The sequence below is a fragment of the Tursiops truncatus genome, chromosome 2 (assembly GCF_011762595.2).
Source record: "Tursiops truncatus isolate mTurTru1 chromosome 2, mTurTru1.mat.Y, whole genome shotgun sequence".
NCBI classification, from domain to species: domain Eukaryota; kingdom Metazoa; phylum Chordata; class Mammalia; order Artiodactyla; family Delphinidae; genus Tursiops; species Tursiops truncatus.
In genome coordinates this window covers 76,270,107-76,296,976 of record NC_047035.1, presented here as the reverse complement: position 1 = coordinate 76,296,976, position 26,870 = coordinate 76,270,107, and the positions used below count along the sequence as shown (strand labels likewise).

The window sequence follows — 26,870 nt, the reverse complement described above, 5'->3', positions numbered from 1 at the left end:
ACTATGGAGAACAGTATGGAGGTTCCTTAAAAAACTACAAATAGAACTAACATATGACCCAGCAATCCCACTACTGGGCATATACCCTGAGAAAACCATAATTCAAAAAGAGTCATGTACCAAAATGTTCATTGCAGCTCTATTTACAATAGCCTGGAGATGGAAACAACCTAAGTGCCCATCATCGGATGAATGGATAAAGATGTGGCACATATGTACAATGGAATATTACTGAGCCATAAAAAGAAACGAAATTGAGCTATTTGTAATGAGGTGGATGGACCTAGAGTCTGTCATACAGAGTGAAGTAAGTCAGAAAGAGAAAGACAAATACCGTATGCTAACGCATATATATGGAATTTAAGAAAAAAAAAATGTCATGAAGAACCTAGGGGTAAGACAGGAATAAAGACACAGACCTACTGGAGAACGGACTTGAGGATATGGGGAGGGGGAAGGGTGAGCTGTGACAAAGTGAGAGAGAGGCATGGTCATATATACACTACCAAACGTAAGGTAGATAGCTAGTGGGAAGCAGCCGCAAAGCACAGGGAGATCAGCTCGGTGCTTTGTGACCACCTAGAGGGGTGGGATAGGGAGGGTGGGAGGGAGACGCAAGAGGGAAGAGATATGGGAACATATGTATATGTATAACTGATTCACTTTGTTATAAAGCAGAAACTAACACACCATTGTAAAGCAATTATACCCCAATAAAGATGTTAAAAAAACACATTTTTATAGATTTTTAAACCTTAAAAAAAGTTTAATTCCAATCTGAAACTCCATTTCCATAAAGGATCTATTATTTCTAATGATATTCTAACAAACTTTAAAAAATATCAGTCAGATCTTTAAAGAGTGCCTTCTTCTTTCTCTTTAATTCTAGCACATATATAGCAAGTTGCCCTCTGTGTTCTATGGAACATTGATTCCATTGGACATTAACAGATGTGATAGAAAAAAAAAAAGAGGCTTGTTATTCAGGCAGATTGGGAAACAAAATGAAAGGAGATTATTTACTGAATTATTTCTTGTGGTTTTAATGTTATACCGGTAGCACCGAGAATCTCTGGGATGTATGTTTAGAATACAATATCTCAAGCTTATCTGACCTTGGAACCTTTCCTCAGTTCAGTCTCAACATCTTCACCTTCTCTGGAACACGTTTTTAGCAAGTAACACTATGAGGATTCCTAGAACAAAGGAATAAAAGACCTGGAGTACCCTTGCGACCAAAGAAACTTTGTTATAGCTTAAAAAATTTTACAGCAAGTAGGAGAGTACTTTACAAGGGAAGGAATATATGATTTGAATGACAGTGACAGCAACATTGGTTATAAAAGGGAAAAAAACAGTAAACAACTTAAAAACCCAATGATAGGTTTAATTATGATATAGGTATACAGTTGAATACAAAACCCGATCACCACGAATAATGTTGGAGATTAATGACATTAAAAAACACGTCATGCACTTGTGGCGAGCACTCTATTCAACCTCAGAACAAGCCTCGAAAGCAGGTACATATGGAAAGGTCTGAAACACAAAGAATCTAACTTGCCCAAAATCACGCAGTTAAGTAACGAAGCCAGAATTCAAACGGAGACCGTCTGAATCTTGAGCCCAAGAGCCTTAACATGCCCACACTGCCTCCTAGGTTTGCTGCGGAGTAGGGGCAGAACTATCTACGTCGCAGGGTTCCTGTGAGAATTAAATGAAATAATAGACATAAAGTTCCTGGTACACGGTGGACATTCAACACCCAGAAGCTACTAAATACTCGCTCAAGGTCACACAATCCGTGGTGAAGCCAGGATTTAAATAGATTATTTGAATCTTGTGCTCCCGGGAACGGGTAAGAGCTCCAGACGCTTTTCAGGGCTTCAACCCCTAATGGAGAGTCAGTATGGACTTCCCTTTGTCCCATAAAACGCACCTCAGAGGTGAGGGAACACCCTGCAGGCCTTCTTCAGAAAGGAGGGAAGGCGCGGAAAACGCTTTAGGTACCTTTACATTCTTTCTTTTCCCTCCCACCTTCTGTACCTCCGACCACACCCTTCGGTCAGCCGCCTGACAATTTCCGGGACGGAAGTGACGCCTATAGTTACGCGCCGGATGTGGACTTGCAGAGTGAGCCCCAGAAGTCGCGGACGCTGTTGGGCTTGAGGCCTGGCTGAAGTTTGGTCGGGAGCTCTGCAGCTTTGGGAGGCGGCCGTTGCCATGACGGCCCAGGGGAGCCTGGTGGCCAACCGAGGCCGGCGCTTCAAGTGGGCGATTGAGCTGAGCGGACCTGGAGGAGGCAGCAGGTGAGGTGCCTGGGCAAAGTTCGACATCAGAGCTCCCACCCCAGCACTACCCCAGAGGAATAGGACCTGAACCCTCAGGCCCAACTCCGTGAAAAGGATGGGTGGCCCAGAAACGACTCCTGGGGAGCTAGCGGCTTCTCTGCCATAGAGGTTTCTATGACCAAAGGATGCTTATTTCATTCCTCCCTACAGGCAAGGGTCTGACGAACCCACGAGAGGGCTGGTCTAATCTGGGTAGATGCATCTGAGGATCTTTATTCCTGTGATTCGAACGGGAAATGTGGAATATGAAGTGTGGAAGGCTGCAACCTTAGTTTCTTGGTTTTGGTCTCTAGGAGCCGAAGTGACCGGGGCGGTGGCCAGGGAGACTCGCTGTACCCAGTTGGTTACTTGGACAAGCAAGTGCCTGATACCAGCGTGCAAGAGACAGACCGGATCCTAGTGGAGAAGGTACAGAGGTATAGATGTCACTATAGTCCTTGGGCCAGTCCTGACCTACACACCCACCCTCTCCCACGCAGCACATGAATGTCTTACTGTAGATGGCCCTTATCCCGAATATTTGATAGCTAAACCGCTTGAGATTACTGTTACATTAGTTGACATATCAGATCCAAAAGTGCTCAATAATTGTAAAAATAAAAGACGTTTGAACATAAGGTATAAGGAAGTAGGTTGAAAATTAGCTACTGGTAGCAATGCGTTCCAGTTCAAGTCATCTTTTTCTACTGGAGTTCCCTTATACCACACAACCAACCTGTCAGAACAGTCCGTTGCTTTTACCTTCAAAATAGATTCAAAATCTTAATTCTTATTGCTGTAATCTATCATCCTGGTCTAAGCCACTTCATCTTCTACCATTTTTCCCTTTGTTCACTCCTATAGTCAGAACGGCCTCCTTGCTGCTCCTTAAATATGCCAGGCAAGCTTCTATTTCAGGCTTTTTGTACTTGTTCTTTCCTTTTCCCCCAGATACCTTTATGATTTGCTGTCTCATCTCCTTTCAGTCTCTTACATGTTACCTTCTTAGTGAAGTCTACCCTCATGGCACTCCCTATCTGTTCTTACTTTATATTTCTCCATTTCATTCATATATATTTCTCCATATCATTCATATATAGTTTACTTATTTTATTATCTCTCTTTTCACTCTTGTAAGCTCCATGAGAGCAAGATTTTGTCTCCCAAGTCCCTTGAACAGTGCCTGGCACTTTCCTCTCAGCCTTAATATTGTTCAATATTAAATGAACTTTGATTCATGAAATGCAGTGATTTTCACAACATGAAAATGACAGAGCTGTTGTCAGTGATTTTCTTGATAAGTGTCCTGTCATTTTTCATCTTGGTACATCAAAGCATAATATGAATAATAAATACATGATAGTAAGGTATTACTAAAATGGCGTGATTTTAAAGGCAGATTATTATAAAATATGTATTTTAGAGCAATTCTGTTGTATGGATGATTTGATATTTAAACTCTCAGATAGGGACTTCCCTGGTGGTCCAGTGGTAAAGACTCCATGCTTCCAAAGCAGGGGGCACAGGTTTGATCCCTGGTCAGGGAACTAAGATCCCACATGCTGCTCCGCAGGGCCAGAAAATTTAAAAAAAACAAGAATTCTATAAATAAACTCTCATATAAATGATCTATGTAAATGACAGATAAGGAAACTGTTTACACATGGCCATTTATTCCTTTATGTGAATAAACCCAAATGGACAGGGGTATATTATTCTGTTTATATACATAGATTTACTTTAAATATTTTGTTTAGGATTTTTTTTTTTTGGCTGTGTTGGGTCTTGGTTGCTGTGCACGGGCTTTCTCTAGTTGCAGCGGGGGGGGGGCTACTCTTCATTATGGCACGCAGGCATCTCATCATGGTGGCTTCTCTCATTGTGGAGCACAGGCTCTAGGCATGCGGGCTTCAGTAGTTGTGGCTCACGGGCTCTAGAGCACAGGCTCAGTAGTTGTGGCGCATGGCTTAGTTGTTCTGTGGCATGTGGGATCTTCCCGGACCAGGGCTCGAACCCGTGTCCTCTGCATTGGCAGGCGGATTCTTAACCACTGTGCCACCAGGGAAGCCCCTAGGATTTTTGCATTTAGGTTCATGAGTGATACTGGTCTGTAAACTTTTCTCATAATGTCATTGGCAGGTTTTGGTATTTATGAGGTCCCATATTACAGTAATGAATTCATTTTTTCTTCTCTGAGTTTGTATAAGATTGGCTTTATTTTTTCCTTAAATGTTAAGAATTTGCCAAGGGATACCATTTGGGCTTAATTATAGAGTTTCTTAAAGTTATAAGACTATTTAAATTTCCAACTTCTTATGCCATTTAGGTAAGTTGTTATATTTTCTAGGAATTTAGCCATTTCCCCCAAATTCATAATATTGATCACTTTAATATATGGAAGACCTATAGAGATGTCCCTTTTTTCATTCTTGCTGTTGAATATTTTGCTTTTTATTCATCGGGCTCACTAGTATTTTCTTAATCTTTTCGAAAAAACCTTTGGCTTTGTTGATTTTAAGAAAATTTCATTAATTTCTGCTCTCATTTTGATTTCCTTCCTTTCCATTTCCTTGGGTTTAATTTATTCTTTTTCTTACTTCTTGAAATAGATGCTTACTTTTATTTAGTCTTCTAATATGTATTTAAGGGTGTAAATTTCTCAAAGCTCTGTGTCCCAGTTTTAATATATGGTATTTGTTATCAGTTAACAATATTTGTTTTCCACTGAAATTTCTTCTTTGATTAGTGGATCATTTAGAGCACATTTTTTCACTCTAACACATAGGGGATTTTCTAGCTATCCTTTTGTTATTGATTCCTAGCTTAATTGCATTATAATCAAAGAATATGCTTTGTATGATTGGAGTTCTTTGAGAGTTATTGACACTTTCTCCACGGCTCAGTAAGTTGTCAGTTTTTGTAAATGTCCTATGTGTGTTTGAAAAGACTGTGATTTCTGCACCTGTTGGGTGCAGTGTTCTATTTGTCAATTGGGTTAATAATATCATTCAGATCTTTTATATCTGGATTTGTCTGTTTGTTCTATTAGTTATTGAGGTATGCTAATCTACCACTATGTGGATTTATCTAGTTCTTCAGTTGTAGATGGGCCAGTGATAGATGCAGAAGTATAAGAACAAAAATAGGGAAGTCTTCTCTTTACCACAAGTCTTGGGGAAAAATGGTATTTGGGAAACCCATGGGGAAAAACAGAAATGGTGAAGATGCCTTATCTTTAGAAGAGCAAGCTTCCTGTGGCAAAGTGGGAGAAGGGCAGAGGTGGTGGAATTGAGGAGTCAGCTCACTCAGAAGCACGAAGTCGGGAATTGTGTTCATTTGACTTTAACGCCAGTGATGTAACGTAGGACTGAGGATAGTGATCAGAGGTTAAAACTGTGTTTGTTTTAGCGCTGCTGGGACATTGCCTTGGGTCCCCTGAAACAGATTCCCATGAACCTCTTCATCATGTACATGGCAGGCAATACTATCTCCATCTTCCCTACTATGATGGTGTGTATGATGGCTTGGCGACCCATTCAAGCACTTATGGCCATTTCAGCCAGTAAGTATTCTTGAAATAATAATCCTCCTTAAGCTTTAAGAATCAAAGGCAAATTCTTCAGCAGAACCCATTACGGGAAGTCTTTGGCACAGCTAGCTCTTGGCTAGTTGCAGTAGGAGTGTGTGCAGAGTGGTGATGGCAGTGGTGGTGGCATGGAGGAGGAAATGGTGCTTGTGGGTTTTTGTTCACCTTTAATGGTTCTATTTGTACTCTTACTATGGGACTGGACTGTCTGTGTTATATATATTAAAATATGGCCTGATTCGTATTGAAAAAAAAAAGTTTTTTTTGGTTTTTGACACTTTCTGTTACCCCAACAGCTTTCAAGATGCTAGAAAGTTCAAGCCAGAAGTTTCTTCAGGGTTTGGTGTATCTCATTGGGAACCTTATGGGTTTGGCATTGGCTGTTTATAAGTGCCAGTCAATGGGACTCTTGCCTACACATGCATCAGATTGGTTAGCCTTCATTGAGCCCCCTGAGGTAAGGCAAAAGGAAAGTTAAATTTGGGGCAGATGTAATGTACAGTAAATAGTTGATCCATTTGATGGTGGGGGATCACAGTTGCTCTTAGAGCTCATTTCTTAAGAAATAAGATCCATTAGGAGTTTGGAAATTGTTATATTTTAAAGATAAAGCAAAGTAGAGCTTATGATTAAAGTATTAAGTACTTGATTCAGGAAGTTATTTCAGTTATTTCTCATTCACCATTAACTTATTCATTTTTTCTTTTTTCAGAGGATGGAGTTCAGTGGAGGAGGACTGCTTTTGTGAACCTGAGAAAGAAGCACGTGGTGCCTATGTATCTGGAGCTCGTTTACAGCCGCTTTCATGCCCAGTGGCTCCTCCTCAGCATACCAACCTTTAACATTATCACTCACTGAAAAGGACCAAAAGGTCTCTTTTCTCCATGGTGAAGAGACAAATCCTAGAAAGACAATGTACATATCACTACAAACACAAAAAAACTATACCACAACTCTTGACTGAAAATAAGGTAGAAAACTTTATTTATGTTTCCAGTAGAGAGCAAAACAACAAATGAAACCATAACTCTGTAAACAAAAGAGTGGTTGCTGATAAATCAAGAGCTACAGCAGCATCTCCTTTTAATAAATTAAATGGTTGAGAACAGTGCTTTAAAAAAAAGTTGCACAAGTATCCCTTAAATCTATGCTCCTTGATATATTTCACTTCTATTTAACACAAGCTGGGACATAAAAATTCTGTTGGAGATACTAGAGAAATGTGAGAAACTAATGCTGAATTCAGATTATACATGATGAAAAGAAAAATAAACCAGACCAAAACACATAAAATGCTTACAGTGTAGTTGCTACTTTAGTATCCACAAAAATGGATTTTTAGCATGTTTAGGGAGAATGAGGATTCGCGGGATCTCAGGGGCCACAGGAATCTGAGGCAACGGAAGATACAAAGTAGTGGTCTTTGCCCTGCCAAAAGGAACTTGGCACCTGTCAGACAGATGCTGCAACTCAAACTAAAGCTTTTAAGATAGCTATAAAAGGCAGAGGGCCAGCAGTTGGAAAATGAATATTGTCATAACCTGCCCTGGTAAAGTCATAGCTAAGACTTAAAAGCTGGATCTCTTCAAAAGGCAGGAGGAGGTCTTTCCTTTCTCTTCCTGCATGAAACACAAAGCCCCTTCCCCTAAGGTGCATTCTCTCATCAAGTTTTCGGTATTGCTTTATTTGCAGTGATTAAAAGAGACAAGACAGTTTGCAGACAACATAAGCAACACATAGACATGAAATGCTCTAGACAGAGATGAGTTTAAATCTGGCCTAACAGCCACTTCCCCATGTAACAGTGATTGTGTTTTAGGGCCTAAAGTAGGGGCTATATTAGTAGCCACTAATTCCATTATCCCTTTAAAGGATTCTTACAGAGCTCCAGCCACAAAAAGCTCTTCTAAAACTAACCTTACTTTCTGTCCATTTGGCCAGAGGTTTTGTGTAAATGTAAAGGAGTTCCTGGGCAAGCTGACCTTTAGAGCATGGGTCTTTAATAGCTTGGGTCCTAGGGTACCTGTTCCACTACTGCTGGACTCAACTTAGCAATGGAGTGTTGCAATGAAAGTTGTAAACAATGCTTCTACCCTCTGCAGGAAGCAGCAGAAAAAAAAGACTTAAAATATCTTGTCTGCTTTGCTACCTGACTGGGCTGGGACACTGACAGAAGAGCAAAGGGAATAAACCAAAATGACTCAGTTTCTTAAGCCATATTGAAGGGTTTTTCTCCTCTGTCCATAAGGGTCAGATGAATAGTCTGCAGACTATGGAGCAAGTCAGCTTGCTCCATATCCTACTGGTAATGAAAGAGTGGTACTATTTATCATTAATAAAATGAAATTCAAAAGCAGACATGAATACAGGCAAGATAGTTTCTTGGAATACCCTATCTATCCTGTACAATAAATGAAGATTTCACATATATGAAATTACCACTCAGTCACACAGGGCAGTTTCCCTATGCTCGAAAAGCAGGTGTTTTGTGATCATTAAGTTAGCAAATAAAAAGCTAAGCTTGCAGAAGCATTTCCTTGACACATTTAGAGCTTTCTGAAAACAAAACTGAAATAGAAGACTGTTACCTTGGATAATCTCTTAGTTCAGATCCAAGTTTCTGCAGTCAAAATGAATAAAATTGAAAAAAAAATGCTCATACTTAGTGCTGAGCTGCATGCCCTCAAGTCTTCATTATGGCTGGCTTTGGGAATGAGTCCACAGGTTTCCTAATGAAATAAGTTTCTTGAAACAGGCCAATGCCAATTGCATGCCACTTCAGTGAAGTAGGTAAGAAGAGTAGCAGCAGCTCAGTAACTTTGGCACTATGGAAGGAATATGGCTATAAACTTCGAATTACACTGCTGGATTCTCCCTTTGAAGAATAATCCAAAGGTTTTAGCAAAGGATTTTAGCCAGTCTTCCTAGTGTGTTTGTTCTTATGATTTTTGATCTGTGCCTATAACCCAGAGGGCATAAAAGGGAGAAGGAAAGGAGAACCTATTGGTTAGTATGCATCATCATCTGCATTTCTTAGATAACAGCTTATATATTTTGCCCATGTCTCATAGGTAACCACAGACTGCATTTATGTAAATCTTGATAGCTACCTTTTGGAGTTCGCTTAGTTTGTCCATTTGCAAAGAACCTGAAAGAAATAATTTTTACTCAACCTTTTAAAAAACAGTTTCCGTGGTAACAGTGCCTGTATTACAATCCTAACCACAGGATGGGTTTGAGAAACAGCTGAAATATACAACACAGTATGTGTACTTAAACATATTTTGGGGGAATTTTATTTTGGAGGAAGTAGGGGCTGCAGTTTCATGTTTCCGTTTTTATATATTAGTACCCTAACATAAAATTAGAGTCCTGGAGAGCAGTGGATACATTGACGAAAATTGTCATCTTGGCTTGCCACGGATGTCTCCACAAAGATGTTAGCTCCCTGTGTACTTGGCCATGAATTCTTTAGTATGATGAGGCTGTGTCTCTCTGGCTGTTACCCCCATGGTGTCATCATTGAATCATGACTTCTGAGACTCATCTTTAATGTTAGACGTGTACTTTTGTCTTCAGTTGAATTTCTAGCATCCCTTTTGCCAATTCATTTTATTGGTTTAGCTTGTTAATTCTAACTTGCCTTTATCTGGTACAGGCATGGCTTGTAGGACTTGAGCATTGTTCTGAGGTTGAGGGAATATCTGCTTCTTCTTTAAGGACAGCAGGTCATATGGTAGCAAAGAGCAGATCTGTTTGTACTTTTCTGCACAAGTACTTGAGGCTCAGCTCATTAAGAGTTCAGCGTGATGTACACAGAACACAGGTCTCTAGTTGATGGGAGTGGTAGTAAAGAGCTGGCACTTCCATGGAGGTTGGAAGCCTTTTTGGAAAGGTGAGGCCCAGCAGAATCATTCAAGGGTAGATTATGAATAAATGGTGATCACTTCACTGCCACCACCTCGGACAAGAAGGACTCGCTCTAGTCCTTCAGTGAGCACTTCTAGGAACTCCATGTCTTCAGAATTTGTCAAGGAGACAAATAGGCAGAAGAGCACAATTTAAAACCTGGCATCATGATAATCTGAGTTTATCTGACTACAAAGCTGCAAAATCAACATGCTTGTTTTAATTATTATATATTCAGAACTGGAGAAGTCTGAACTCTGGATTCAATCGAACTCTGAAGTAATCTGGGGATCTAGCCTCTTTGCATAAATAATACAAGACTCTCTCCCATTTGTTAGATTTTTTTTCTAAATGTTATTTTAAAATGGGGGAAACCCAGAAGTAATGTGTTACTACTATACAGCAAATAAGGCAGAAAGAAGAAAAAGCCACAACAGGGCAGCCTGTAAGATTCCAGGAGAGAATCCCAGTAATTTCCAAGTGAACCTGCTCAAGTTAGATTTTTTCTGCCAGTTTCTTTTTCTTTTTTTCTTCAAATATAGTTGATTTACGCGTTCTTTTAACCTCTTTTCCTTAATGGTACTGGTGGGAATGGACCAGTCTGTGCCATTGCAGTGCTGAAGGGGTCCCATAAAAACAATCCTGGAATTAGGGTATGAAGAAGAACCTTATCTTTCCCCCTCAGAGGGAACTTCCACTTCAACTGCCTCTCCCCTAACTCCATGCAAAAGAGAGAGGCTTTGCAAACTGGGAAGAGCCTGGAAAGGAGAAGGGCTGTGGGTGTTCCATCTCTAGGACTGTCAGTAAGGGTTCTATACACTGAATGTTGAAAGTCATGTTGCAAATATGCCACCTAAAAAGTCTCTTTAGGGTTCAGAGAGAACATCTTATACCCAACTCCCCTGAAGGAGAGTAGTATTACTAAGTAAGGATCCTTGCCTGAGACTTTTAACAGTCTTCCCTCCTCAAGACAGGAAGTCATAGACAATGACTTTTACAGTTACTTAGTGTCCCATCTAAAACACAGGCTAAGGGCTTCCCTGGTGGTGCAGTGCTTGAGAGTCCGCCTGCTGATGCAGGGGACACGGGTTCGTGCTCCGGTCTGGGAGGATCCCACATGCCGCGGAGCAGCTGGGACCGTGAGCCATGGCCGCTGAGCCTGCACGTCTGGAGCCTGTGCCCCACAACGGGAGAGGCCACAACAGTGAGAGGCCGGCGTACAGCCAAAAAAAAATAAAATAGAAATAAAATAAATAAATAAATAAATAATTTTAAAAAACAAAACAAAACACAGGCTAAGATTTTCCCTACTGGAAGTTTTGCTCTCAGAAAGGATACAGTTTTCATCACCCTCAGGGTTTCGGGGTGGCCCTGGCATATTCAACAAAACCAGCTTTGCTTCATGGGACTTGTTAACTATAACCTCATTGAGCTTCACTGCTGTATGCATCCGCCTCACATTGGACTGGTCCCTGGAAGGGGAGCGTGGTGGGGAAGAAACAGGTGGGTTAAGGCAAAGAGAAAACTAGGCATATCGTCAACTTTAAAAAACTTGAGATTTTAGAGATTTTTTGCTTTAACTATGATTGATGTAATGAACAAATGATTGATTGCCTTATAATATTGATATCATAGCTTTCACATTCTACATTTGCTTGTTTTATACCAGGAACACAGTATGGACAGGAAGAAAGATGGTTAGCTTGTGTACAGTATTAACTGGTAGCTGATAGGCATAGGCAAACAATAGAAAGATGGCTGGATTTGGGGTGAAATGAAGACTAGATTCTGTCCTGTGTATTCAGGCAGTGCCACATCTGTGGCACTAACTAGGATACTATGTTAAGTGATAAGCTTGTGAGTAGGAAAACTTACGGACGCATGTTAAGTAGGTCCTGGAATCCTTCCATTGACTTGGCCTTTTGCCCCCGGGATGCCATGTACTTGTCTTTCGTCCAGGTCATGTGCACCTTCTCCTGATAGGTCTCTGTCTCTTCATCCTCATCAGAGCCAATGCTGGTCAATCGTAGCATTGAATTCCGATCCTTTACCAGCTGTGCCTGAGGAAGGCCCAACATAGCTATGACTCTATACCCAATTTTCTCTCATGCTTCATCTTTAATTATTTTGAAATGTGGTTATAGTGGAATAACCAATAAAGCAATTAGGAAAGAATCTGTCATGCTGAGAACAATACTATCATCCCTTTCAGTGATAGACTTCACAGGGCCAGGATTAGGTCAGTGCAGCAAAATCTCACCTCTCTGTCACGCTCTGTTTTGGATAGTCGCATGTGCCGGAGCATCTGGGACCTTTGCTCCATCATCAGGGTGCGCTCGTAAGTATAAGCTGATATGTCACTGTCATGCTGCCGTAGATATCACACGGAGTAGGCAATAAGCACAAAAGAGAAAGAACCATATATTTTCATTTCCACTTACTAAATTACACCAGAGAAAGTATCACAATATCAACCTAGGTTTTAGTTTTTGTCCAGTCATTGAGCTACGTAAATATTAATAATATTGTGGATTGTAGATCAAATCCAGAGCCCTGAGTCTTTTCCACAATCTAACCATGACATACGTGTTTCCTTGAAACACAAAACAAAAACCCCAGTCTTATTTTTTTTTAATACTTACAAGTTATTTTTTTAAAAAAGCTATGTGTGATTTTAGCATGAATATATGAACTGAAACTTAATAAAACTGTATTAAGCAGATAAGAATCTAGCAGAAATAGAAGGGCTATGGAACAAACAGGAAAGCAAAAATTAAAAACTACCACTAAATACACATCACATATGCATTGTACTTATCTAGATCAACATATGAGAGTTTTGTTGGAACTAAGGAATTAATCCACATTTGCAGCTGAAGAAATTCCCAAACCAGAAGAGGTTCTAGAATGACAGGGTAGTCTCTCTTATCTCGAACTCAGCTTTCTCACCATCTCCACCACTTCCACCTCTGCCTCAATGCGAAGGTGATACAGGAAGGTGGCCAGGTCCTTCTTCATCTGAATACTGTTGTCTTCTAGTTGGGCTACTGTGAAGATCCGTATGCTGCATTTTCGCCACACCTGAGAAAGTACCACATATACATGGAAAATTAAATGCAAGAAGGCAAAAAAGAGTTATTTCTTAAAATAAATGGCACTTTTGCCTAGAACAATCTTGTACAGTTTCAGGGTATATGTTCCTAGATTCTTACTTGCCATATTATTATTTATTTACTTATTTATTTATTTTACTTACTTGCTATATTATTGTTAGGGCAAAAGCTTGACCAAGGAACACATAAAATATAGTTTAAAGGAGTTTTTACTTCATGACAAGAAAAAAACTGGCAAAACAGAAAAGATGGCACATGATACATTAAGAGGGTGCTTTACTCAGGTAGCATACTGATGACACTGTGCAGACTATAATATTTACTATTTTAAATTTCAGTCTTACCAAAGGATGAACATAAATATGTATAAGATACACACACACCCTCTTAGGTTTCCAGTATTTTCATCTTTTTCCATTTTTTTTTTTGCGGTACGTGGGCCTCTCACTGTTGTGGCCTCTCCCGTTGCGGAGTACAGGCTCCGGACGCGCAGGCTCAGCGGCCATGGCTCACGGGCCCAGCCGCTCCGCGGCATGTGGGATCTTCCCAGACCGGGGCACGAACCCATGTCCCCTGCATCGGCAGGTGGACTCTCAACCACTGCACCACCAGGGAAGCCCCAGTCTTTTTTTTTTTTTTTTAATTCACTTATTAATGGTTTTTTCCAAGGGCTCATATGGAGTTCTATTAATTTGCTGAATTTCCCTTGGAAATAGGTATCAACTACAAAGAAAACTATTTCTTATAACGTTGAATCTGGAATCACGGAAAGCCAAGAATAATCCCCAAGTTTTCTAAGCCCCAACACTATAGAATGAAAGGAGGACTGTCTGTCTAGTGAACCAGGACAGAAGTTAAGAGAGAAAGACTTTTTTAAAAAGGTGTCAAAATACCTTGTGCTGTTTCAGTAGGAACGGTAAGAGCATGAGCATCCCCCCATCATGCACGATCCACCACACATCAATGTTGCCCTCAGAAAACTGCTCCACATTGCTGGGAAAGAAGGAGATGTTTTTAGCCACCAGCAGGGCCAGATGGGCAGCAGTTGTCACTCGAACTGTGCCTAGGGAGAAAACAGAGAGAATCAGGATAAGCAGAGATGAATCCTTAGGCTTACCTTGCTTCCTACCATGTCAGCAAAGAAAGGATAATGGCCATTGACAGTTCTTTGAGCAAGGTGTCCTATTTACACAGTAGGCTGTACCAAATCAAGTAACGAAAATCATTAAGAAAAATTTGAATAGCTAACAGAATTAGACTGAGAACTATGATTTACATTACTAGGTGTATTCTGATTACTACATTTCTAAGTGGGGGATACATGAATTGGGGAGATTTTGATGCTGAAGAACAATTCTTCCAGTTCCTGTGAGAATGTCAATGTGGGAGATCACACATGGAAATATGGCAATTTCAGAGATAGTTCCTAATGTAAGACTTGGCAAGATAAACAACTGATGAACATTAATGTAAGGCTGGAGGGGGTGAAGAGAATCAGGTTATTACTAGTAGTAGTTATTTAGGTGCCCTTATGAGACTATGCTTCAGCAAGGACATCGTCTCTACTTTAGGAGGCTGGGGGGTGGGGTTAGGGTATATCCTCTATTTGAGCCCTCAGGATAGTATGAGAAATGTTTTGTACCAATAAAAGTCTTCCAAGCTCGAGCATCTTCACTCTGGCGCCAGCCATTTGGCCACCCCATCACCACTGTGTTGTGCTTCATGCCCCCAAGGCCACATGACTGGATGAGGTGGGAAATGCCCTCTCTCAGCTTGGCGGCCACCACCAGCTGGGAGAATCCTTTCACCTTCTCTGCCTCCATTAGATGCTTTATGGTCTGAAAGAGAGACAGAATCTCAACACTGAATTACTTCATCCTGGGTCTTTTAACTTCTTACTCCTTCTCTGTATTATATTCCCCTCCCCCTTCCAAACTCTGCATAAGATCTACAGAACAATTCAAAAAGTTTAATTTATCCCAATGAAATTTTATTATCCTTTGCCTTCTTCACTTGCTAAGTGCTTACTACATATGTAGGTAGTTGTCTACATGTACTGATAGTTCCTTTACCTTTTCCTCTCTTCTGCTTTTCTTTCTAACATACCAAACAAATTGAGAATAGGGATTGTCACAAAGTGAATATTCAATATTCCTTCTTAATTGCCCAGGGTGAGTGTGAACATAATCTCCTTCCTTCCTTAGTCCCAGTCTGGCCCTGACTCATATTACTAGAAATTCAATATGACGATTCAGTTTCAATTTAGAATTATCTCAGGTATGTTTTCTATTTTTGTTTTTGCTACTTCCACATCCCTTTTGATATTTTAATGGTGATTACTTGCGAAACTTGTATTTGTTTTACTATTCTTTTATTTATTCAAGCCAGTCTGGAGATAATATTTCATTTAGTCTTACTTCACTCTCTTGGTAGAAAGGTAGAGAGAATAATGGTGTGGAAAATGGATATGATTTTCCCAAAGGCACAGATTAAGTCAGCGGTGTAGCTAGGATAATCAGGGTCTCTTGATTTCCAATACTGTGCTTTTTATTTATTTTTGTGATCACTCTGGACTAATGTTTCTTCAGCATTTCTAGTTCTAGGGTTTCAAAGCATTCCAAAATGAAATCCAGTAAAATTTTTGAAATGTAACTGAAATTTCTCCAGGGTGATTTCTATCATTTATAATAGAGTGAAATCTACTTTCTTCTTCAGGAAGAACTTTAATCTCCCATAAGCTAATCAGAAGTAGCAAAGGAATCTTGGTCATAGCACCATGTAGATTAGCAAAGAGGAAGAAAACGTGCTCATCGCTCCTTGTTGTCACAAGATTGAGAGGAACCATCACCATAGTTCAAGGGATGATTTATTTACATGACTTCTCTCAGGGCTGAGTCAATGTCTGGAGTCTATTTGGAAATAGTGCTTAGCCTTGATAATCTTATAGTTTAGAAATGCTTTTTAAATGGGAAGAATAAATTATCTTCTGGTTCATCGTAGTATTTGGGAGAATATGACCATTCAAGTCAGCACTATGAAGGACACCTCCTAGATCACTCAGGAAAGGGATTAATTTAGAAATCCGAGGTCTTATGACTCAACAGCACAAAACCATAAGCTAAATTCCACGAGGTCAATAAACCTTGACTCTTACCTGCTCAGCGGCTAAAGCTTCACCGTAGTTCTCCAGGAAGTTCCCCACGATGACAGAGCCCACAATAGTGAGACCCTTTCCTGCCTTAAGTTGTGAAGCAAAGGTGAGGAGGCGAGGATGCTTGACATGTAGGTCTTCATCTAGTTTCAGCAGTACAAGCAACTGAGGCCTGTAAAGAGGTTGGCGGGGAAGGGGGTGGGATGAGAAAACACTCTGGGTCTGGGGACAGAATGACAAGTCTACCCTTTAATTCAGGAGATCTGTATAAAACACGTACTTTGACAGAAGGAAGAGATTAGAGAAAATGATAGGGTGCGGCTGCATAGTTATTCTGAATTTTCCCAGTATTACCTCAAATTGATCAGTCTTGAAGGAAGAATGAAAATGGTAGAAGTCTAGATCATATAGCACATGATTAAAAGGGAACAGAGGATCAAGAATTTAGAATCAGTCAAAGCATGTCCATTTCATGAATTCCTTGAGCCCCATAATTTCCTTATCCTGTAATCAATGAAGCACACCTTTCTGTGTGGTAACTCTGTGCCAAACACCACTAAGCTCTGTTGGTTTTTTTACCTCCAGTTTTTAGTGTGTGGAGGTCCTTCTTCCAGCCGAAGCAAAGCAAACCGGGCTGCACTGAGGGACAGCCCGCGGATACCATCACCCCATTCTTTCTCAGCTCTGGGGGAGAGAGGAGAAAAGAGCAGAGACAGATTTAAACCATAAGTACAATCTCAAAAAACAGTTTACTTTTTCTTTATCTAAAAGTAACATACACACAAGGTAGAATATTAAAGCTCATATTAATTATTTATATGATGATCTCTATTAACATAATGAACCCACAGTAAGCAGATCAACACTACCCTTCACCAACACACTGCACTACACAGCCGTTCAGAATAAAGGCTGGAAGGGTCACTTAACTTGTCCTGCGATGTAACTATTCAAAAGCAATAATGTAAAATAGCAATTTGGATTAGGAAATTACTACAGATCCCAAGTTTAAATTATTTCAAAAATAATTGCAGAGAAAGCAAAACTCAATGTAATCTTCTAGATCAGAGTGTTATTTATTCCTAATTTTGGAACGTTGTTAGTGAAGTCTTAGTTGTTACAAAGTAATTCAGGACTAATTTATTTTCCATTTCAGACACAATTCCTTGCCTGAAGAGATAAGCAAGAATATTTATATTTGTGTTATACTTTGTTTTTTAATTTTAATTTTGTACTGGAGTATAGTTGATAACAATGTTGGGTTAGTTTCAGGTGTACAGCAAAGTGATTCAGTTATACATATATGAGTATTGAGCAGAGTTCCCTGTGCTATACAGTAGGTCCTTGTTGGTTATTTTATTTTATTTTTATTTCTATTGGAGTATAGTTGATTTACAATGTTGTATTAGTTTCTGCTGTACGGCAAAGTATACTTTAGTACTATCATTACTATTTCAGTACATCCTTTTAGTTATCTTTTCCCTGATCCATTCATACTTTCTCAACAGGTTCCCTTTATGATCAATGGCTTATGTCTGCAAGGTGACTAAGAGAATTAGGGGTACAAAATTTGGGTACAGATGAATGAAGTCTCCTGGATCCCTAATGCAATTTTCACCAGGCTGGCTCTAACCAAACTAGCCAGTTTCGATAGTTTTAGCAGCAATCAAGGTTGTATATCCAGACTTACCCTTGGTACTCGATGTACTTGTAGATCATACCAGCTATTACCATAGCTACGATGGCATAATACCAGGAAGAAATAAACATCAGAGCCAGACAGATACTCATTCCCATGAAAGAGAGGGCCCTAGAAAATTAAAAACAAAAAGATTTTTTTAAAATGTGTTTCTAAGCAGCTGCAAAAGAAGTCTGTGCCAAAGGTGCTTCTTAAACTGGTGAGAAATTATTATTTTTAAAAATTCCAATATGTTGCAGATAGAACTTCTGTAAAATGCAATAAAAAATGAATTACTAGAAAAACTGTTATATGCTTGGATGTTGTGACAATGTCAAATTGCTATAAAGTTTCTAAATGCTTTTTCTCAGTTTTTATAGTTGTCTTATCATGGACTGGCAACAATCAATAGATCTGCACTGAGTCCTGAACCACCCTTAGTGCTGATGTTTCCCATTGCTGGAAGAACATATAAATGAATAGGGATGCTATGAAAGTCATCTGTAGTTATGAGGACAATTAATACCTACATGGGAAAGCAAAGATGGGACGTGTAGTCAAAATTATTAATAACTCTTTGATCTTTTTTAAAAAAGTATTTCACGTGAATATAACTAAAAACTTTATGAACATTTATTAACACAACTGCAGAACCCACTGGGAAAAATCTCCCATTAGTTTCTTTACTTTACATAAGGAACTTGGAAGAAAATAATGAAATTCTTGTTTTGATCAAATAGGTAGACAACTATGCTTACTGAAGTTGTTTTCTGTACAGAATGAACTTAGTTGTACGACAAATTTCAAAGAACAAATAGAACAGTTGTTAATCTGGAGAAAATTAGGATCTAATGAATGAAAATATAGAGTGTAAAGAGAAAGAGAAAAAGTAACAAAAGCAAAATAGTAACACAAAAAAAGTTCAGAATGAACTTTTTTTTTTTTGCAGTACGCGGGCCTCTCACTGTTGTGGCCTCTCCCGTTGCGGAGCACAGGCTCCAGACGCGCAGGCTCAGCGGCCATGGCTCATGGGCCCAGCCGCTCCGTGGCATGTGGGATCTTCCCAGACCGGGGCACGAACCCGTGCCCCCTGCATCGGCAGGCGGACTCTCAACCACTGTGCCACCAGGGAAGCCCCATAATGAACTTTTAACCAGAGTTAAAGCTAGAAAGAGGATTAGAGGTGTTAAGATCAGTTGAAGATCTAAATTTGTGCCAGATAAAGGTTACATCACTACCCACCACTGGTAAGTGAAACTAGAAAGGGATCAAGGAAAAAGTCAGCAAAGAGGAATGTAGCAACAGGTACATACAGGGCATATTAAAGAACCTCTAGCTGTGACAGAAAAGAAATGGAAAGAAATGGGATGGTAGCTAAAAACGTGGTGGCTCCTTTAGGACTGAGGAGACGTGAACACAACAGCAGCAGCTGTAGCAACATTTCATTGAGAGCTTTACTGTGTACCTGTACAGTGTACAGGCACTGTGCTCAGCACTCTACATTATCTCCAAACAACCCTATGAGATAGATAATACTGTTAGTCCCATTTTACAAATGAATAAAATGAAATTTTATGTGGTTATGTGCTTTGTTAAAAGTTACAAACTAGGAAATAGTAGAGCTGACACTTGAACTCAGGTCATCTGACTCCATAGCTCATACTCCTTTTTTTAAAATTTTTTTAAAAAAATTAATCAGTTAATTAATTTTGGCTGGGCTGGGTCTTCGTTGCAGCACGCAGGCTTCTGTAGTTGCGGCACATGGGCTCTAGAGCACGCAGGCTCAATAGTTGAGGTGTGTGGGATCTTAGTTCCCCGACCGGGGATCGAACCCGGGCCCCCTGCATCGGGAGTGTGGAGTCTTAACCACTGGACCACCAGGGAAGTCCCCTCCTGCTCTTAACTACCAAATGAAATCACATTAAGGAAGGGAGTCTGAGAATCAAAACTGATGAAAACTGATGCGAATACGAGGATAAATGGAAAGAAATGAAGCCCAGTGCTTAGCTAAGAGGGAAACAGGCAATCAGATATGCAAAGGGTAGGTTGTTTTAACCTGAAGAACACAGCAGCCTGGAAGTATTTATTTCACAGTTTTGATCTTTATTCTCAAGTGGGTATTATAAGTTATTATAAAACCATATATAAAAAAAAAAACCACAGTAGGATGGTGGAAGTTCATGTGAGCACTGGAAGTTGCAACAGACAGTAGGAAATGGGTGACCAAGAAAAAATTGTATCGAGAACTCAGAATCTCCTAGTTTTCTAGTTCAATGATGGGTTCTCTCCAAATGTGGGGAAGAAGAAGAAAAAAAAGCTGACTTACCAGTGGTAGTAGCGGAACCGGGGTCTCCAATTGGGTGTTCGAAGTAATGTTTGCAAGGCACATGCCAAGTTCACGAAGAGGTAACACATGAGAAAAAACCTGGCAGAATAAAATAAGTAAGAGGAATGATTATTACTGTAAAATAATTCTTCAAAGGTTACTTTAGATAACTAGAGAGATTCGCTATATTTAAGCCTTTGTTCTAGGCCTCTAGCGTTTAATTAAGACTAGGGTGTAGAGGAACTTAACCTCCACGCAAACCTGCTCAACCTCCGAAGTTCTCTCTCAGTGAAAGACACAACCACTCTTTACCCAGTTCTTCTTGGGACAATCCCGGTTTCCTCTTCACTACTCAACCTTGTTCCAAATTCACTTATCAAGTCCTATGGATTCTACCTATTTACAAATCTCTAAACTTTTCCCCCCTCCTTTCCACCTCTACTTCTATGAGCATAGTTGAGGCTCTCATTTCTTCTTTGTTGGATTAGTGAAATAAGCTTCCAGCTGGCACTCCCAGCTCAATTTTGGCCTCCTTCTAACCTCTCTTTTATACTGAATTGATCATTATGAAACAGAAACATGATAATTTTGTTCTCAAAGGATTACCCACTACTTTCAGGTAGAAGTTCCAGGTCCTTTGTGATCTGGCTCTACCTATTTCCCCGCTCTGCACCTCTCCAACCCGCAACCTCCCACTCGATCAAAGCCAAACCTTCGCTTCGCCAGATGTGCTGCACTATTTCATCTCTCGGTTCCTTCACACACGTTCCCTGCCTGGGATCTCTTTGACCCCTTCACTGATTAGCAATCCTTCAAGATAAAAGTGTCACTTCTTCCAGAAAACCTTTCCTGAGTCTCAGTCTTTGGAGCTCATATAGTGCTCAGTATTCACCTTGACCACAGTACTCATCACACTAGACAGGGATCACTGGTTTCTTTATCTATCTACCACCAATTCTCTGAGGTTGTGTCTCAGCCACCTTATGCTTATTCTCAGCATACTGCCCAGTGCCAGGGAGGTAGTAAGTCATCAATAAGTCAATAAGTTGAATGACTAGTAGTAAAAGCTACAATCAGTTGATAACGAATCAGAAATGAAGGCAAAGAACTTTTGAAGTTATGCAGGTAGAAAGAAACCATGACAACTTATGAAGTTAGCCTTACATGAAAAGTCTCAGGAATATTTATTATTTAGATGAAGTTACACCTATACTTGGTTCTCTCTGTTACCACTACTGTCACATGCCTGATGGAAATCAACATGTATTATACATCACATAAGCAAGAGTAAGTGAAAAGAATAACTGGCTCTTACATGGAAAGAATTGGGGCCACAAGATCCAGGGAGGCAATAAGGATTCCCAGCTCTGCAATGACAGCAGTTAGAAGTAAAGCCCAGGTAGGTTCCCCATTGGCTTTGCTGTGACCAAACACCTGTACATAGAAGGGAAATATCAGACACAGGAGTGTGGGGAGGGTTTGAGTCAATGCTCCCTGATTCCTCTATGCTATAGTTTCACAGCTCTGAAAAATAATAGTATTACAACTGTGGTAGCTTTTAAATGCCTTTACCCCACTCACATGTAAACTCATACTAGAGATTTAGAGGGTCTTGTGCTAAAAACCCACGTCTTCATATTATACGATCCAGTAATTCCTAAGCCTTATGAAGATCACACTGTTTCTTGTAAAACCTGGGAAAACAGGAAGAGGGCATAGGACAGGGTCACTCACCCTCAGAAAGGGTATGATGTTATCCTTGGCTATAGCCTGTAGCAGCCTCGGTGCACCTGTGAGACTCTGAAGTCCAGCCCCACACGTGGAGAAGAAGGAGCCAATAACAATCACCCACGGGGATGGCCAAGATAAGGTACCCACCACGAGATTACCTTTCACAGCATCCCCAAACCTGGGAGAGAAATCAGAGTGAGGAAATTTGGCCTGGAAATAACTTTAGACGAAACAACTAGACTGACATTCCCCCAATTTTTTCTATTTATAATTTTTAGAGAATCAAAATTGAGATAGACATGAATAATAATAAATATAAACGTAGGTAGATCTGATCAAAAGGCACTAGTAGCCTATATTAAGAAAGAAAATAACCTGTAGGGCTAGAAAATAAGCTAAGCTTTAATTAAAGCTTTCCCCCTCAAATTATCAAAATATCTACTCTGCAGAAAACTGTAAAAGTATAGAAAAATACAAAAAAATCAGGAAGGAAATCCATAATCATAACGTAACTGCTAACATTTTGCATACCTTGCATATTTTAGTGTTTGCTATGTTTTTAAAAACATGGATGAGACCACACTGCACCTATCCTTCTGTATTCTTTTTAAACTTATAAGCAATTTCCTATGTCATGAAAAACTCATGAATAAACATTTTTACACGTTTCTTTACATTATCATAATTTACATTATCCATTCCTCTAGTGTTGATTTTCTACTGCAGAAAATACTGTGATTGACATCTTTATGCACATATCCACATTCACATTTCAAATTTTTTTCCTTATGGTAGATTCCTAAGAGGGAATAACTGCAACAAAAGGGCTCAACATCGTTAAATGTTTCAAAGCACTACCAAAGTGCTTTCCAGAAAGGGCATACTGGATTTATTCGCACTGGAAGTAGATGAAGGTTCATGTCTTACGGCACATACCTATTTCACACCAGCTCTGAGTATTAAAATTTTAAGTCACTGCTAACTTGATGGGTAAAACATGGCGTCTCATTGTTTAATTATTTATGGTTTTAATGATTTTTTACAATGTATCACGCACACAAAAGAAATGTGCAAAAACTAAATGCATATTTCAATAAATTTTCACAAAGCAAACATCCACGTAAAACATCCAGTCAAGGAACAGAACACACTGCCAGCACCCAAAATCCTCTTTTATGCCCACTCACCAGCTCTTTCTCCCTCCCCACTCTCCTAATTTTTAATGCTATATAGTTTTACCTGTTTTTAAACTTTAAATAAATGAAACAGTATATATGTTTTGTGTTTGGTTTCTTTGATTCAACATTGTGAAATTTTTCTTTTTTTCTTTTGGTACATAGCTGTGGTTCATTAATTTTCGCTGCTGTATAGTTTTCCATCACATGAATACATAATTTATTCATTCTACTGCGGATGGACATTTGGACTATTTCCAGATTTTCCTTCGTAAGAACAATTCCACTGAAAGAATCCTTGTGCACACTTCTTAATGCACACATGTATGCATTTGTGTTGGATATACCTAGTAGTGGAATTGCTGGTTCATCAGGTATGCATATGTTCAACTTTAGGAGATAATGTCCAACAGTTTTCTGAAGTGGTATTCTAATTTACACTTTCTATAATTTTTATATTATAATTTACCAAAGCTCTATAAACCCATTTTCAACCACAATCATATAGAAATAATAAACTGTGTTACTTATTTATTTTTGTTAACAATATTTATATAGCATCTATTAGAGTTCTTGTCCTCAAAGAATTCAATCTAGTATAGGGGACAGAAATATGAAATCAAGTAGCTGCAATACAGTATTTTAAGTGCAATAATACAATATGTTCAGTAGAGTGGCTGAACAAAGGGAGGAGCGGTTATCTGTTGTGTGAGTCTGGGAAAGCTTCACAGGATAAAGGACACTTAGTCTAGTCTTAGAGGATGAATATAAGTCTGCCAGGTGGGAGTAACCCATTCTAAGCAAATAACATTGCACCCACAAATATGTGGCTGGATGGAGAGTTGAAACAACAATATTTACTCTGTGTTATGGCTGGAGCTTAGGGAGTTTTTGAGGGAACGGTGGGAGATGAGATCAGAAAGAGGTAGAGGGCAAGACCAAAGTAATGAGCATTAAGGGGCTTTGGCAGGCTCTGAGCAGGAAGGTCCTATGATCAAATTTTGTGTTTTAGAAAAATCATTCTGGTGACAGTGTAGAAGAAAGATTAGAAGGTAGTAAAACTGAAAGGGAGAGTATTACAATAATCTAGGCAAAAGATCCTGAAGGCCTGTACAGAGTGATGGGGATAAAAATAGTGGAAAGAATGAGATCTAGTAAGAATGAAGGGTGAAATTTATAGGGCTTAGAAACCAACTGGATGAGGGAATTGATGGAAGAAGTCTAGGATGACACCTAGGTTTCTGTTTTGAGAAAGGGATGAATGGTAAGGCTATTAACTCCTCAAGATGGGGAAAAAGGGAAGAGATATAGCAGGTTTTGGAGGAAGAGTTTTCTAGAAATCTCTTGCAAAACATTTCTTTTTTTGTGTATTCACAGATGAAAGGAAAAACACTCAGCAGCCTTCATGAAGGAAATGAAGAAAGTAAGTTTCAAGATTTTATTTAGAATGCCAATCAGAGACACTTATGTCTCATAGAGGAGATGCTAGAAACAATTTTTAAATTTTTATTTTTTATGATTTGCCCTCCTTTACTGTTAGTTTTCCAACAGCTCTCTTTACTATACAGAAAAGTCCTCATTATTCAGACAAATTCAATGCTTTATGAAGTCCTATATCCACTGCATCTTATACAACAACATACTGGCCCTTATTATACAGGTCCCTTTTGGGGACCTATATACATGTATTTTCTAATTGTTAGTTGTGATATATATCTCAGGTGGGTTTTGAGTTTATAACTGTCTTGGGGCTGTGTGGGATGATCAGACATAATGGAAGATAGACACACGATTGTTACAAAGAAATCAACTACTCACTTGTCTCTGAGAACAACACCTTCAATACATGCACCAAAAAGGACAACATTGCTTAAATCTATGATATTGAGAGTCAAGGAAACTGATGTTCACCTTCTAATATGAATATAAACACTCAGGAAACTTCTTCTATCAGTAAAATGAGTGGCTAAATTCACTTATCTCATAAATTCTTTCTTGAGTTTTAGAGATGAGGTGGGTAGATTATCTGATGTGAAGTGAGGTGGTAAAAAGCAGATATCTTTATTACCAGGATAAAAATACTGATCACCCTTGTTCTACGGCTGTTCCTATGACAAAGACTCAGACTGGATCCATCAAAAGGATACAAACAAAGGAGGTAGTCAGGATGGCGAGGATAGTGCCAATGGGAATAGACTTTTGCGCATCTTTCAGATCTCCAGATCTGTTTGATCCAGCCATGATACCTTTAGAAAGGAAAAAAGAACAAATTAACTTCTTCAGTTCCTGGACACTTTTGATATTCACATTGCTATCAAAGACTACAGGCAAATCTGGGAATCCTGAGAATATAGTTTCGTGTAAGGAAAATCACTCCCTGGGTCTGATTGTTTGTAAAATAGGCAACAGCCCATCTGCTTACCTGTGACAGACGGAAAGAAGATCCCCACCAGAAGAGTGAAAGAGGTGGTAATGTCAACAAGGACATACTCATGGTTTAAGCTGCCTAAGACATCAGAAGATTTGGCTGAGGGCTTTTCAATAATCTCTCCCTTTGGTATATAATTACTCCAAAGATTCTCTGCAGTGGGAAAAAAGGGTATATAAGCAGCAGCACTGTGGAAAGGACATAATTAGATAAGGTTCTAGCCAACAACATTCTAAGTCAGATTCATCATTTATATAGCTTTTAAGGGTATGTTTGCTTCTACATGAGCACAGATATATGCACATATATATCATATAACAAAGCACACATAAATAAAAACCTAATGCCTTTTCTCATCTGGTTCAAATGTAATTTGACAAAATACTTTGGTACATACAAATGCAGCTAAGTTTACCAATGCAAATTAGTAAAAGTTAAGCGAACTAAAGCTAAATGCCTTATAAAACCTATTTAAAAAAAAAAATTAGGCATCAATCCTATTTTGAACACCTTAGTGTAAACTTGCTTACGTGCAAAGAAATTTGTGGGCCAAACAGTTAAAGTAGGAGTCACTTATGGAGAATTTCAAAAATTTAGATGAGTTAGGAAAACACACATGTGGATGTGATGACATTAAAATAATTCTAGCTGTCACTGTGGGGAAAACATTGGCAATTTTATAATAACACAGAGAATACTTTAGTATCTTAAGTTAAAAAGTCATTTGCTCAGCTCTGCATTCAAGAGCAGTACATTTTAGCAGACAACACTGCAAGGGAGTCCTGAAAAAGGATAAAATCACTAACAGAAAAGCAGAAAGATGTTGAATTAAGAGCTGTGTGCTGAACTTAAGAAGGGAAGTGGCACCGTGGCAGTATTGATGGACAATAGATGAGTCTAAGATGGCAAAGTCTCGGGACTTCCCTGGAGGTCCAGTGGTTAAGTCTCCGCAGGGGGTGTGGGTTCGATGCCTGGCTGGGGAACTAAGATCCCACAAGCCGCGTGGCATGACCAAAAAATAAAAATAAAGGCTCAACAAGATGGCAAAGCCCTCCTCAGAGAAAAATTTTAAAAATGTGTCCCCAACCCTCCCAACTCACCTGTAATGACACCGCTAGCCAATCCAGGGATGCCCTGGATTGAAGTGACATTATTGTGAACAAAGTATTCATCACAGGTGGCATTGAAAAACTGACTTGAATTACAGAAGAAGCCCCATAACTTTGACGGTACTGTCATGTTGTTAATTTCCTTGGTCTTCGAGCAAATATCAATGTGCCTTGACGAAAGGGTGCGGTTGCCCAGCATGCAGACCCTAAATGAAAACAAACAGGGAGGAGAAAGATGAAGCAAGGGGAAAAAAGTATTTTAAAAAAGAAAATAGGTTAGAAACAGGTTAGTATATAGGTATGCTCAAGAAAAAAAAAATCTCATCTCTAAGAG

At 39.4% G+C, this 26,870-nt stretch overlaps 3 protein-coding genes across 12 annotated transcripts in view; 1 reads left to right on the top strand and 2 right to left on the bottom strand.

Moving 5' to 3' along the window:
* The window catches only part of KATNBL1 (katanin regulatory subunit B1 like 1), a 63,058-nt gene extending 60,984 nt beyond the window's left edge, over window positions 1-2,074 (bottom strand). For 2 of the 3 annotated variants that reach the window (XM_073800706.1, XM_019935223.3), the window contains exons 1-2: window positions 1,940-2,067; window positions 1,116-1,196 (exon numbers count right to left, since the gene is read on the bottom strand). The gene's annotated coding sequence lies outside the window, so the exon portion shown is untranslated. Of the gene's footprint in view, window positions 1-1,115; window positions 1,197-1,939 lie in introns of all 3 variants that reach the window. The other variant, XM_019935224.3, reaches the window with a different exon arrangement.
* A 47-nt stretch (window positions 2,075-2,121) lies between these two features.
* On the top strand, window positions 2,122-14,002 carry EMC4 (ER membrane protein complex subunit 4). 2 transcript variants are annotated; one of them, XM_004310931.3, is made up of 5 exons: window positions 2,126-2,309; window positions 2,645-2,759; window positions 5,739-5,892; window positions 6,213-6,373; window positions 6,629-14,002. In XM_004310931.3, exons 1-5 carry the CDS (start codon window positions 2,224-2,226, stop codon window positions 6,662-6,664), a joined length of 552 nt encoding a protein of 183 aa, XP_004310979.1. In that variant the 5' UTR covers window positions 2,126-2,223; the 3' UTR covers window positions 6,665-14,002. The 2 variants fall into 2 exon arrangements, with proteins under 2 accessions (XP_004310980.1, XP_004310979.1); XM_004310932.4 differs by lacking the exon at window positions 6,213-6,373 and having other exon boundaries at window positions 2,122-2,309.
* Window positions 6,873-26,870, bottom strand: part of SLC12A6 (solute carrier family 12 member 6) — an 89,318-nt gene continuing 69,320 nt past the window's right edge. For all 7 annotated transcript variants that reach the window (XM_019935219.3, XM_004310923.4, XM_073800703.1 and 4 more), the window contains 17 exons: window positions 26,528-26,742; window positions 25,422-25,580; window positions 25,147-25,245; window positions 24,818-24,875; window positions 21,828-22,002; window positions 21,409-21,527; window positions 20,094-20,192; window positions 17,780-17,899; window positions 16,669-16,773; window positions 16,093-16,261; window positions 14,581-14,776; window positions 13,832-14,001; window positions 12,775-12,906; window positions 12,086-12,193; window positions 11,701-11,885; window positions 11,164-11,297; window positions 6,873-9,934 (listed from right to left, as the gene is read on the bottom strand). In XM_019935219.3, the coding sequence (XP_019790778.1) occupies window positions 9,843-9,934; window positions 11,164-11,297; window positions 11,701-11,885; window positions 12,086-12,193; window positions 12,775-12,906; window positions 13,832-14,001; window positions 14,581-14,776; window positions 16,093-16,261; window positions 16,669-16,773; window positions 17,780-17,899; window positions 20,094-20,192; window positions 21,409-21,527; window positions 21,828-22,002; window positions 24,818-24,875; window positions 25,147-25,245; window positions 25,422-25,580; window positions 26,528-26,742 (2,335 nt within the window). In that variant the 3' untranslated portion in view covers window positions 6,873-9,842. The remainder of the gene's footprint in view (window positions 9,935-11,163; window positions 11,298-11,700; window positions 11,886-12,085; window positions 12,194-12,774; window positions 12,907-13,831; window positions 14,002-14,580; window positions 14,777-16,092; window positions 16,262-16,668; window positions 16,774-17,779; window positions 17,900-20,093; window positions 20,193-21,408; window positions 21,528-21,827; window positions 22,003-24,817; window positions 24,876-25,146; window positions 25,246-25,421; window positions 25,581-26,527; window positions 26,743-26,870) is intronic.